This window comes from Protomyctophum parallelum (assembly GCF_964188405.1).
Source record: "Protomyctophum parallelum genome assembly, chromosome: 6".
In the NCBI taxonomy this organism is placed as follows: Eukaryota; Metazoa; Chordata; class Actinopteri; order Myctophiformes; family Myctophidae; genus Protomyctophum; species Protomyctophum parallelum.
The window spans coordinates 35,866,953-35,880,829 of NC_139701.1; the positions used below are offsets into that span (position 1 = coordinate 35,866,953).

Genomic DNA, 13,877 nt, shown 5'->3' on the forward strand with positions numbered 1-13,877 from the left:
AACCTCTGTGAAGTCAATGCTAAATTATGGTGTATTTTAAAAATGTGATCTCCTCCAGTTTCACTCAAACTGTGTGTCAAGACCATCCTACATCAAGTCTGGCGGCACCAAGCTTCGACTGGTGCATCCTGGGAACTACAGCCTGAGGATCCGGGCCACCTCACTGGCAGGAAATGGCTCCTTCACGGACTTCACCTACTTCTTTATGCCCAACAGTAAGGCTGTCTTTAAACAATCTATCTCTACCATCATATGGCTTCTGATGAAACTTGATCAAGAGACAACATGGCCACTGTTTTAATCTAACTGGTATTGATAAGCGAACAGTACAGGTTATTATAAGATGTATCAAGACGAGTGCAATTTTGTCAATGTTTTAATGCAGAGGGAGAGAGAAAGAAGAAATGTACACTGTGGAGAAAATAAAAAGCTCAAGAGGCTTGTAGACATTTCTGCAGATTATGTTAAAACCGTTGACCTATACGATGTGTATTTAACTGGTACCGATTTCAGCTATGGTGTTGCTACATAATTCACAGCCATTGATAATCTTTGGCCTATTCCTTTCTCCCCCCAATCGCATTTATCAGGCCTAGTCAACCAGCCACTATCATAAGAGCCAGTGACTGATCAATGGCTGCTCTGTGCGTGTGTGTGTGTGTGTGTTGCAGAAGACACCAGTGTGTTGAAGATTGTGATTGGTCCAGTCATCTGCATCATCTTGCTGCTCATTGTGGGAGCTTCAGTCTTCATGGTCTTTAAGAAGAAGTAAGACCTGATGTCATGTACATGCTTGCATTCACAGTAAAAAAAAACCTGTGTTCATTTAACTCTTAAGAATGTATAAATGTAACCAAATGGACCCATTAACACGTGCAGTAGAGATCAGCGGATGAGCTTTTTTGTCACCCGAATCCGTGTGTGCATAATTATTAAGACCGCAATTTATTAATTAATCAAATGTATTAATCTGCACCACCCGCAATCTGCTGTGCAGGGAAGCGCCCAGTGTATATAGTATAGCCAATCTACAAGCTCACAACGCGTCGCATCGACTTGTAGATCGGCTATTTATACTACTTGTACAAACAATGTCACTTGCCACTCTCTCGACAGTTCACCAATGTTACGTAGTGGTTGTATTTATCCATTTCCATGGTAACACGCCGTCCTGCACGTTCTCACATTGCAAGGTATTTTCATACAGCATATCCAGCGGTCATCGGCAGGGTAAAGAACTGAATCACAGTCCCACGCCAAACGTATATTCCTCCGTTCTGTTTTACTTAGTTTTAAGTTTATCTCAGACTCACTAGCTGCCTGTTAGCAACTTTAGCGTAGCTGCCTGTAGGAGACCACTGTGTTATGTAATTAAAATACTACTAACGCACGCCGAGATTTTGTGCGTTTTAAAAGCTACAATAAGCATATGCAGTAGATAGATGACATTAATTTATTTCCTGCATTATTTCACCCGCGGTTTATCCAATATTAATTTATAATATATTGAATTGACCCAAATCCACCCTAAACTGCGGTTCACCCGCGGCAAACGTGGCTAAATCCGCCCCCTGCTGGTCTCTAATGTGCAGCCTGGTGAAGTTTCAAATATTAATACTGTGTGATGATAATTTCCACAACTTTCTTCTGTAGGCAAACAGAGGGCCCTACTGGACCTCTTATAGCCTCTTCCAACCCAGAGTACCTGAGTGCCAATGATGGTAAGTAATAACCTTATGCTATGCCACAGTGAATAAAGTACAGTAATGATGGTAAGTAATACACTTATCCTATGCCACAGTGAATAAAGTACAGCAGTAAAACTGATAGAATTATAAAATATAATCCCACCACATGCATACCATTTTAGTAGGTGAACAAAAGGCATTGGATGGAGAAAATAACAGTTTTGGAACCCACTCAAGGACACTTTGAGACCCACTGGTGTAGCGTAGTGTTTCCAATGAGTGAGCCAACATGCACAATATAGCAGCACCCTGATTCTGTTTGACCAGAATGGAACGGAACCTTAATTAGTATCATCGGTAACACTTGGTGAAGGAAGTCGGAAGAGTTATTTCCAAAATGGCGTATGTGCAGAGCCTATTGCCGTCCTAAACTGTTGATGTCCACACAAGCATATTAATACAACTTTGTGTGTGTGTGTGTGTGTGTGTGTGTGTGTGTGTGTGTGTGTGTGTGTGTGTGTGTGTGTGTGTGTGTGTGTGTGTGTGTGTGTGTGTGTGTAGTCTATGTACCAGATGAATGGGAGGTGGGCAGAGAGAAGATCAACGTCCTCAGAGAGCTGGGTCAAGGCTCCTTCGGTATGGTCTACGAGGGCATCGCCAAGGACATCGTGAAGGGCGAACCGGACACACGCGTGGCCGTCAAAACGGTCAATGAATCTGCCAGCCTCAGAGAAAGGATAGAGTTCCTCAACGAAGCCTCCGTCATGAAAGCGTTCAGCTGTCATCACGTGGTATGATTAGCCCTCATTCATTTTTAATCCCAAATGCTTACTGGTTAACCTTTACCAGTCACAGTTGATGAACCATACAGTAGATTATAGATAACTCAAAGACCATCTGAAATGTGTATTTTTCAAACTTTAAGAGTTCTTTATGTTCTAATCTCACAAACCACTGGATTCCAAATTTAGTACAACAGTGTAACTTCCTCGGTTATGATCTTGTTTGTTTGTGCAGGTGCGTCTTCTCGGTGTGGTGTCTAAAGGCCAGCCCACACTGGTTGTGATGGAACTCATGACCCATGGAGACTTGAAGAGCTACCTGCGATGTCTCAGACCAGACTCTGAGGTACATATATTCAGGGTTCCTATGAGGACTTGGACAGCATGAAAAATAAGTGTAATATATTTGACACAGACGGGGCTTTTTCCCTATTGACCATTTCAGTTGTGCAGTTATGTGCTCTGCCTAAGGATTGTGTTCTTAACCCAATTTATTCTGTAGTTACCTTACCAAGTGACTATGGCCTCAATGGGGGTAAATGTTCCATCCAAAGAATGCTCATGCCTCATGTATGAGATTCCCATGCGTAACGAACTGTGAATGTGTGTGTCCCAGCACAATCCAACTGGTCGTCCTCCCCCAACGCTGAAGTTGATGATCCAGATGGCAGCAGAGATTGCAGACGGTATGGCATACCTCAACGCCAAGAAGTTTGTCCACAGAGACCTGGCAGCCAGGAACTGCATGGTGGCAGAGGACTTCACCGTCAAGATTGGAGGTGCTGTTGTTTTTTTGTTTCGTTTAAATTTCCAGTTTTGTTTTTCTGTTGTGATTTTACTTTCAAAGACAAAGTATCTAAAAAATATATATAATAAAAAACGGAGGTGCTGTGGTTCTCTCCCGACGCGACACGCTTTGATCTCGCCGCAAAGCGGGTGCCTATGGGCTATAGTTCTAAACATTGTAACTAAACCCATTGAGATAGAATGAGCACTTCCGCATGCCATTGTTGCAATGGGAGTCAACGCTAGTGTCGTCACTCTCATAATATTCCACTCAGGTTCTCTCGTAGCAGGTCTGAGCCAAATATTTTGAGCAGACAAATTGTTTATGCGCAAAAAGCTGTACGTATATACTGTACGTATCACAGGAATTTCAAAATAGTGCAGACTTATCATCATAACCTTGCATCTCTGTCCCGTAGACTTTGGTATGACGCGAGACATCTATGAGACAGACTACTACCGCAAGGGAGGGAAGGGTCTGCTGCCGGTCAGGTGGATGGCCCCGGAGTCTCTGAAAGACGGAGTGTTCACGGCTCACTCTGACTGCTGGTATGTCACTGGAGCGGTCTGTCGCTTCAACAGCTACACCCAACACGCATGAATCCATTCTGACCTGAGATCAGATTCTAAAAATGTCTGAAAAAGCTATGTTTCTATGTCAGTCGTTCTTGGATTTTTCAAAAACAGCAGATGAGCAGACCTACAAGCTCGTATCGCGCCAGTGGCGCGCTATGAGCTTGTAGATCTGCTATTTTCCAATAGCTATATCATAACATAATGCTAACACCAAAAGGGCTTCCTGCCCAAAATGGGTTAATGTAGTCAAGTGTATAGGATGCAGTTGCAGACCGAACTGGAAATGAGGGCTACAACTATCGATTATTATATTTTTAGCGATTATTCTTTTGATTACTTCTTTGATTAATTGAACAATTATTATTTTTATAATCAACTAAAATACATTATTCTGTTTAACAGCGTATGCTCTGTTGTATACTTTGTTGTACAATGGCGCTCACAAGCGTTGGAGCATGTATTTTTTTTAACGTTTTTGAAAACTAGATTATTTTATTCTAACCGATTTAAATCTATTATTTCGATTAACCCGTCGCACCCCTGCGACGTGTTCTGTCCGTTGGGATTCTGACGTGTTCTGCACGCTCATGTCCAGGTCGTTTGGCGTGGTTCTCTGGGAGATCAGCACGCTAGCAGAGCAGCCCTACCAGGGTCTGTCCAATGAGCAAGTCCTCAAATTTGTCATGGACGGAGGCTTCCTGGACCGGCCAGACAGCTGCGCTGAGAGGATGTGAGTAAACGATGGCACCACTATCTCATATACAGTGCATTAACTCCTTTGTATGTTGACTTTAAAGGTGATGTGTAGAAGAGACATTATGGGCTTAATTGAAGGGAAAATCTATTATGTTGATGCAAGTCAGATTTCTTTATGGGCAGAGTAGAGCACCTTTTCTATATTTAGTCTTTATAATGCCCTCTGTTCTTTGTCTCATCCCGAGTCTCTCTCTTTCTCTCTCTCTCTCTCTCTCTCTCTCTCTCTCTCTCTCTCTCTCTCTCTCTTCACATGACAAATTCCACTTGAACCCACCCAGGCACAGCCTGATGTCGATGTGCTGGCACTACAACCCCAAGATGCGGCCGATGTTCCACGAGATAATCGAGATGCTGCGGGAGGACCTACACCCATCCTTCCAGGAGTGCTCCTTCTTCTACAGCGAGGAGAACAAGGTCCCCGAGACGGAGGACTTTGACCTGGACCTGGACAACATGGAGAGCATCCCCCTGGACCCCTCGTCATATTCCCAGAGGGAGGACCATAGCAGGGACAACGGGCCCTCGGTGGCCCTCAGGGGGAACTATGAGGAGCATGTCCCCTACACACACATGAACGGTGGCAAGAAAAATGGCCGAATCTTATCGTTGCCCAGATCTAGCCCTTCCTAACATTTCCTGTTTCCTTAAATGAACTTGTTTAAAACGCCTGTTTCCTCACCCCCTACTCCACCTCCACCTTCATTCCCTTCTAGTCCATTTTTTCCTTTTATGATCCTCGGTCCTTCACTCATTTTCTAATTCATTTCATTCTATCATTCTTGCAGAAGCCCTTCAACACAGAAACCGATCTCAGGACTTTTTATTTACTTCCTCAAAGCCAAGCACAGGCGAGTGAGAGGGATGCAAAACACAGTGTATGTTAACACTTTTTTTAACATCACCTTGGACTTATCATATTATCTATTGTTTTGTTGTTGTTTTTTCACTATTGCCAAGTTTCCAGGACTGATTGCAATGGAAACAAAGAAAAAAGAAAAAGAAAAAAAAAATCTGAACACGACAAACCTTAGACAACCAGATGGCTGCTTATGCTCAATCTCTCCTCGCCTCCTGTTAAAGATACTGATCTTTTTTCTTTTCTTTTTTTTTTCAAATTGATATCTTTTACTCAAAAATAGTGGCCTTTTTATACGTGGCCTATAAACAAAGAGAAGTGTCTATCCATGCTTGTACTTATTTCCTTTGAACAATGACTTTAATCAATCTGGAACTGTTTGGAACGGCGAGGTGACTCACAAAGACTCGATCCTAGAACAAAGAGGATATTTTCTTGTTTTTGTTTTCGTGTTTTGTGTTTAGTTTATTTTTTGTGTTTATTTTTTTTCAGTTCTGCAGAATTCCAAACTACACACAGATTCATATTTTTTTTGTGAAATAGTTTTAATTTATTTGCTTTTATTTTTATTTTCTCTCTCTATTTTTATTTCTGTGTCCTCACAATACGGCTGAAGGATATTTAACAGTTAAGAATTGGACAAAAGAGTTCCTCAGACTGACCAATAGCTGCTGCTTTGATATATTTTAGTGGGTGTAGAAATATATATATATAATATATATAGTATATATGGAATATTGGTATTTATGTATCAATATTTTATATATAATATATGAAATATTGATGTTTTTGTACATAGTTCATATTTGTAATATTTTTTCATCAGATGCTTTGCTGGTAAGATGTTGTTTTTTATCGGTTTTATTATTTTATTTTATTATTTCTAGCCCCACAAATCACACTAATCTACCGCCAGTGCTCTGTGTGTCTTAGGCAGGCCTTCTAGTACTCTGTCCAACTGGATGGGCTAAGGGAAAACACCCCAGGAATAGGCCTTCTTAAATCCTTCTCCCCTTGATAAGCTGTCATCAGCGGGAGTCAACGGGAGGCCTCTTTGCAGCAAACACACAAATACACACACTAACCAAAAAAAAGAAGAGAGAAAGCTTTATAAAGGGGAATGAGGTCTTTCTAGGTTTGAAGTGCACCTGGTGTATGTTTGTCTCTGCTGTGTCTCTATGACATGCATGTGATCGAGTGGATTATCTGTCGTATGGGTCCGTTTAGTACCAGTGAGGTTAGAGAGTCTGTGAAGAGCTTGTCTGATTGTACTTTGTTGTTTTGGTTGAACAGTGGTGCTTAGTTGTCAGTGTTGTAGTTGCTGGTTAGAGCAGGATGGGAAAATAAAGCCAAATCTAGGATCATTTTGTACGTGGGCGACCACTTTGAAGTTTAGCTACCCTACTGTACCAGCCACTTTTGGGCAGATATTTATCCATTTTAACCCTGACATCCTAATTGTGGGCACGTCGTTTGTCAAATAGAAATCTACAAGCTCACAATTTAGGGGTTAAGTGGTTAACCAACCTGCAACGATGTCGTGACTTATATTACCAGTAAGATACTGACAGTGGGTGGGGATAATTGGTACGCATCCACTGAAAATAGTCAATTTCCCATCCTGGTTCAAATTTGAGCTCCTTTCAGCTGATGTATGGCGAGTCCCTTGGTGGATAATAGGGACAGTAGTAGTATTTTTTTCTTAGCTGCCCTGATATTGGATCTAGTACACAAAGCAAAGAGAGATTAACTTCACACATTATGGCCATTGAACGCCACTGTTCTCATTCAATTACGTTTACCAGACCTCCACAAGCTCCTGCCCTAACACCCACCTGCATATTGCCGAAGGGATTCCCATTGGCTGTCAAGTCCACTGCTCACAATCAAGTTGGTGGAATTTTCCACATTCTGTGGTCGAGGGCTGGAGAATGATCCGGAAAATTTCCACACCACGTAGTCTAGAGAGGAGCTGTGTGTTTGTGAGAGAGAGAGATTTTTAATTCTATTCTTCTCCCTCCTATCACATGTACTATCGCAGCTAGAACACAGTGTTTCACTTCCAGGATGTAGTTGGCACCCGTGTTTCCTCTCATTCCTCAGACTGCCCTCACCACACCCTTAAAAGCAGGAATTCATAATTTTCCATAAATCAGAATCTATTTGTTTTTACCAGTGTATAGGAATGAATGAAACCATTACCTTTGCCCTCAAAGTTACAAGTAACAGATATTCACCATTTCATTACTTGCCCCAAATGTTTTGCATAAAGACAGATCATTCGTTGGCTGTCACTGCATTCTAGGCAGCATTATTTAGTCAGCAGCTCAAAGGCAGTTTTACAACACATCATCCAGGACCACTACATATTTCTAGCAACATCCCCTCTCTCTCTCTCTCTCTCTCTCTCTCTCTCTCTCTCTCTCTCTCTCTCTCTCTCACACACACAGCTGTCTCAGCTAGCATCTGTTGTCTGTACAGACACACGATGAGACTGTTGGGAGACAACCTACAGTTCCCTGAATCTAGCCAATCAGCATTGAGCACTTCTAGTATAGCCAAAGTGTTGGTGGCTTACTGTCAGCAACATGTAACCCACTGAATTGGAGTCAGAGTGGAGAAGCTGTCTCCATCTTTTACCAGTGCCTTCGCAAACACAGAGCCACATCCAGGCTTGATATTGGCTAGTGCCACACACACACACACACACACACACACACATACATAGAGGCCTATGTGCTCTCCGTATTATGTAGTTGGATGAAAGACGGAAAGAAGTGGTAATTTAATACATATTGTGAAACCCATGTTTTGTTTTAAGGAACTATACTCTTTTCTAAAAATGAGAGTAGCCTGTAGGGCAGCGCACCTCATTTAGGTCAGCGATAGATTAGATTGCCGAGTTCACTTGGTGCTTTAGTGATGACACTGTGGATTGGCCATCGTCTTGTGTTGTTAAACACCATGTTGACACTCAGACGTGCCTAAAGTTGATATAATGATATAAGACTTAGATTTTAGCTGATCATTCAGAAGAGCTACAATCTTGTTTTTGTTTTGTACTTTGTAAATAATCTGTGGCATAGTATATGAAAACCTAAAAATAAATTAGGAAAAAAATGATGCCCCTCAACTGTGTGTACAGGACCTCGACTACAGAAATATAGCAGAAATCGCGTCTTGACCTTTGATCTATGTTTCCTATCTCGTGGTGGTGTACACACACATGCAACAGATCCATATCTTTGAAATGACTAGATATCTTATTTATTTTATTAAGATTAAGATAAATTTGTCATTGTATAAGAACGCAGTTAGCTTTTTAGTCAAACATTTTCATGGTGTTCAGGGGTGGACTGATGTTGAAAACCTAGTTTTATTATTGTACAGGCTGAGTAGCTATTGACAAGTGGAAGGAGTGCTAGTTAGTACGTATAGTTGTCTTTGTCTTTGTGTTTGGCCAGAGTCTACCTCAGTGCATATGGAGGAATTGGTCTAAAGAGCCTAAGTCATCCCCATCAATCAACCTATATCCCATCATTTCAAATATCACATGACGCTTTATCAAAATTGACTACCCCATCGGGCGGGCTTTCCGATCCCCCAAGAATGATGTAGGCGCAAAATGGCCACCATGTGAATATGGTCAGTGCAGCACCAAAAACACTAAAGTCCTTTGCTCTGATATACAAATTTACCCCACTCTTATTGTCTTGATCTTCTACTCCTGTCTATTCTCCCTGTGTCCCAGTGTGGAACGTCTTCTACGTTAGAGCAGGGACCCTGGCCAACAGCACTGCAGTATAGAAGCATGCACCTTTAGAATTGGAGCACAGCCGTGAACATTTAGTTTTGATCCAATGATACAACTTGCTTGTATACAAACTAATCGGTACAAAACAAAAAACAACAATATTTTAAGCACAATCTCAAGCTGGTGTACCCCTGTCTGCTTAGATTTTTACCATTAGCACTTATTCAATAGTTGGGTAATAAATTGGGCAGGTCGGTTGCATTAAGACGAGGGGTAGGTCTGTGCTTTTGGAGTACTACAGAGACTTCAGCTGGAAAAAAGGTAGTGTAGTGCTACTTAGTCTTGTCAATATTTTGTCCCTTGCCTGACCCTTAAACTGGTCCTTACCATGACCATTATGGATTGTATGTCGTCATAGTGCTTCTGCTGGGGAATTTTGTCGAGGAGGAGGTGACCTTTAGCATAATTCAGATTAATTCAATACATGTGATCACCCACATATGGCAGAGGGCAACTTAGTTAGTAGCTGTCCTGTACATTCATGTTTTAAAATCACATCTCAAGACCCATATTATCTCATCCATAGACATAGAAAGGTAGACGCCTCCTTCGGCTGTGGGGTGTCTGTATCTCACAGGGAGGGCAAGCTTCTGCGATGCATGCGGAAGCTTGCCAAGTTTCCGCGTGCATCGCAGAAGGGGACGTTCGGTATGCCAATCAGAGGCAATAAACGTTTGTTTTCTCATGCCAATAAAGCTCCTTTGAATTGAGTTGATAGTCCCGGAAAAGACGCGCTGTGATTGGCCAGTGGCAACGTGCATTCCGCACTTCTGCCGCACTTCCGCCCTCGCGTCGCGATACAGGTCGCTCCAATGAACTGCAGCAGCCAATGAGGCATCTAGATTTTTGTATCTATAATCTCATCTCTCGCAGCAACCCTCAGCTGATAGCCCTCGATACAGGATGCCCTATTCCTACCGGTCTCCTCTGTTAAAAAAAATATCAAAGCCTTTCCATGTTTCCTCCAGTCGTACTCTGTTTGTTTTGTCGGTTCGTCTCTCTGTTCTGATGTTTTCTGATTTTGTGTTTGTATGTAAATTTTTTCTACTGTGAATATTAAGAGATAACCTTTATTTTATATCAATGCCATGGATTGGGTCCGTAATGGCCGATGAGGACCCGGACATGTCTGGGCTGGTCAAAGGTTTTTCAAGGGGAGGACCCCCTCTGTCGAGGAGAGCTGGGCTGGGACAATCCTGTGTGCCATAAGAACTATGAAACGGAAATGAAATCTAGATTGTAACTTTCGTCTCAGGGAGGCGGCCTGATGCTTTGTGGTTGGAGGAGAAAGAAGATGTGGAGGAAGAAGAACTACCTACCTACCTTTTTATCTACTCATATGACCGAAGCGCAAGTTCTCAGCAACCTAGCAAAAGTTCATGGAGATATCGGCCCTGCGGCATGTTTTCAACTACAAACACCCAAACTCTGATGAATTGGACCCCACCCCCTTTCAAGATGACCCAGATCAGGAGTACTTCTTCTCACTCTGTGATTTGGTTTGGACTGCTCTCTAGTGGTTGGATGGGAGTGTTGCAGGTCAGAAGCGGCAAAGCAAACAGGGCCCCTGACCCAATGACCCATAGTGCCTTGCTCAGACAGCCCTCCTGACCCCTCCCACCCAGTCCACTCCGCCCCTCCCAGCAGAGCCATCACTGACTGGCATGTGTCTCCACCAATCACTAAAGAGGATTACCCAACTCCCAAAATTTCTTATTCAAATCCAATTACATGGGAGTTTTGATATATATATTTTTTTTGTTGCATTTAATAGACAGGAGATGGGTTTTCTTTATTAGCTGCAGAGAAAAGCAAACATTCTAACTGCTTGGCTGGATAATACTGTAATTTGGGATTAAATTAAATTAATGATGTTCGTGTTTTTACCCTTCCACCCTCACCCCACCCCCACACTTTTTGACCTTGTGTCTTGACTCTGCTAAGCTCTGGCTTGCTATGTGCATGAAAAACAAACCATCTATACCACCTTGTTAATTTGACACAAATTGAGTTTTGCTTATCAGCAGCAATGCCCAAAAAAACACGTGATGAAGTCCAGTTAACATCTAGTGATTGCATCACATGTGGGAGAACATTAGTTCCATTTGAAATGCATTCAGATTGACGAGCTCCAAAAACTGTAAATATCGTCGGATATCGCCCCCCAGAAAATGAAAGCACTTGACAGTGGGAAGTTTAGGTTGTTTTAGTTGAACTCTCTGTTGACCTAAGAAGTGGTTGACCGGAGCATGCTAGCAACACAGTGCAGGGTGAGAACAAACCATTTGTATGTATTATTGTATTGTTTCAAAGAAAAGAAAAAGGTATTACATTTTAGAGATGTTGATTTCAATTTCTTTCTTTTTTTTCTTTTCTTTTTTTTAGCCAAAATAGGGAGGGCAAATACAATTACCTTTTCTGACTGTAAACTTTTACTACTCTTGTACATTATGAATTTAACATTGTTATCAATGTGTATATAACTTTTTCTAAATAAAATTAAAAAATAGATGGTTTTTTTGCTCATGACACTACCCCAAGCACCCCACCCTCCACTATACACAAGGAAGCAGAGCTGAGTTCTATCAGTATACTCATATGAGCAGCACAATTCTGGTCTAAGGGCGTACCTGTGTAACCAGACCTATGTGGCCTGAAATGTTCACCATCTTTCCCGTTCGTAAAGCTGATGCATGTTCCGAATGTTGCCCGACGAGACGTCATGCATTTGAGACCACCCCGACACATATATTAAAGTAGCATGTCACCCCTGAAGCCTTTCCCCTAGGTCAAAAAAATCACCTGTCGCAAAAGTATGAAATGGAAACTATCACTGTTTCTGACAAGCGGACAGTCTTTAGGTTTAGTTTGCAATGTTTAGTTTTTTGCTGTTGCTTTTTTTTTTTATGTGTGAAAAACTGGAAAAGACCACTGCACGTTCCTTTAGGGAGAAAACACGAGTGATGAAATCCTGAATAAGCTAAAAATAGTATATCTTTACTGATGGTTGCATATATATATATATATATATATATATATATATATACATTCCAATCTAATGTGGAGATTTTAAAGCCTGCAGATGTAAGGCGGCTGCCATGAATCTCTGTCATGGGGCCGCATCAAGATGAATCACCTAAAGCTATCTATGTATGTCCTGACTCCTAAATAATGTCTCAGTAGTGTGATTATGAACTGTTTTCTATTTGTTGTTGGTTTATCGATCATAAAAAAACACCACTGTTAATTTTAGACGATCTGATCTGGCCAAATGTGTAACGAGTCCTCCTGTAAGGGAACACATGTATACAGTAATGCAAACGTTTCCCTTCTTTGAAACTGTTGTGTCGGTATTGTTTGTAAAGCTATAGTGTTACTGAGGGCTTTTGACAGTCTGACAGAAGGTCACTGGTGGTTTGGGTTTGCTTGTGGGGCGGGGTTTTGAGTGCTGGGTTGGAACGCGGAGGTCACAGGGTCGTTTGGCCTGCCAAAAAACTAGAGTTTGAAAGGGTGGTCTGGGCGTCTTGTCCTTCTGTCTGCCGGTCCAGTGGTCTGCTCCAGTTTACACAACACCTTGTATTTGTCTCTTATCCTGGCCTGTGTATGTTGTTCTTATAGATGGAATTGTGTCTGTGATGTCCTCGGTTGAAGTCTTTACCATGGCTTTCTTTGTGTTCTCTAATCGCTGCTCCTCTCTCTCTCTCTCTCTCTCTCTCTCTCTCTCTCTCTCTCCTCTGTCTCTCTCTCTCTCTCTCTCCTCTGTCTCTCTCTCTCTCTCGCTCTCTCAGTGCACATAGATGGTCCCCCAGAATGCAGTGTGTAGTCTTGCAGGTTACCTCTTCTTTACTAAATGTAATGTCATTTATTGTTGAATATGCTGATGTATTAATTGGGATACGTTATGTATACGTTATGTTGAAACAGTTGCGTATTATATACAGACGACAGGTGTATGTGTGCATAATGTACAGTATGTCAGTGCCCACCCACAATCACAGAAATCACTTCATCCCTCACACTGGATCCAAACGTGCCATTATCTTTATGTATCACCTGTATTGTCATTATTCACACACGTCACAAGTACTACAATACATACAAAGACACACACAAAGTGAAATACACATAATATTGTACAGGATCAAAAATGTGCCATGACTAAATAAACGCTTGACAATTTATTTTTTCTATGTTTTCAAAGGAGAGCCAAGCAGTGACATGTACAGAAAATGTTGGAATGATATGAAAATAAAAATCTTGCTGTGTGTAAATTATTCAACAATTAACTGTTTATATTAAAATTATGAATAAAAGTATTGGAGGAAATGTGTCTTTTTGTACTCATCAACGTAAAGCCCAATTTGTACATTGTCGTGCAAAACAGATTTTCAACTGAAACACCCCACAGCCATGCAGCTTTAATTGTCTCAAGCCGTAAAGTACGGATACTACAGTATAGTAGGGCAATCATTAAAAAGTTGACGCATCGACTTCATTAACACAAAACCGACGACGATCTGCAAGCTCACAACGCGCTGCATGTGGACGCAACACTTGGAGCTTGAATCCAAGCCGTGTATATCCACGGATATCCCAAGCCGTGTATATCCACGGCTTCC

The 13,877-nt window shown here is 41.8% G+C and overlaps 1 protein-coding gene across 1 annotated transcript in view; it reads left to right on the top strand.

Annotated features, from left to right (window-relative positions):
- Positions 1 to 11,774, top strand: part of insrb (insulin receptor b) — a 114,810-nt gene extending 103,036 nt beyond the window's left edge. The window contains exons 15-23 of the mRNA XM_083767719.1: positions 59 to 215; positions 672 to 768; positions 1,654 to 1,721; positions 2,250 to 2,479; positions 2,706 to 2,816; positions 3,087 to 3,249; positions 3,676 to 3,805; positions 4,428 to 4,562; positions 4,867 to 11,774. Of these exons, the coding sequence (XP_083623845.1) occupies positions 59 to 215; positions 672 to 768; positions 1,654 to 1,721; positions 2,250 to 2,479; positions 2,706 to 2,816; positions 3,087 to 3,249; positions 3,676 to 3,805; positions 4,428 to 4,562; positions 4,867 to 5,218 (1,443 nt within the window). The 3' untranslated portion in view covers positions 5,219 to 11,774. The remainder of the gene's footprint in view (positions 1 to 58; positions 216 to 671; positions 769 to 1,653; positions 1,722 to 2,249; positions 2,480 to 2,705; positions 2,817 to 3,086; positions 3,250 to 3,675; positions 3,806 to 4,427; positions 4,563 to 4,866) is intronic.
- Positions 11,775 to 13,877: the final 2,103 nt, after the last annotated feature.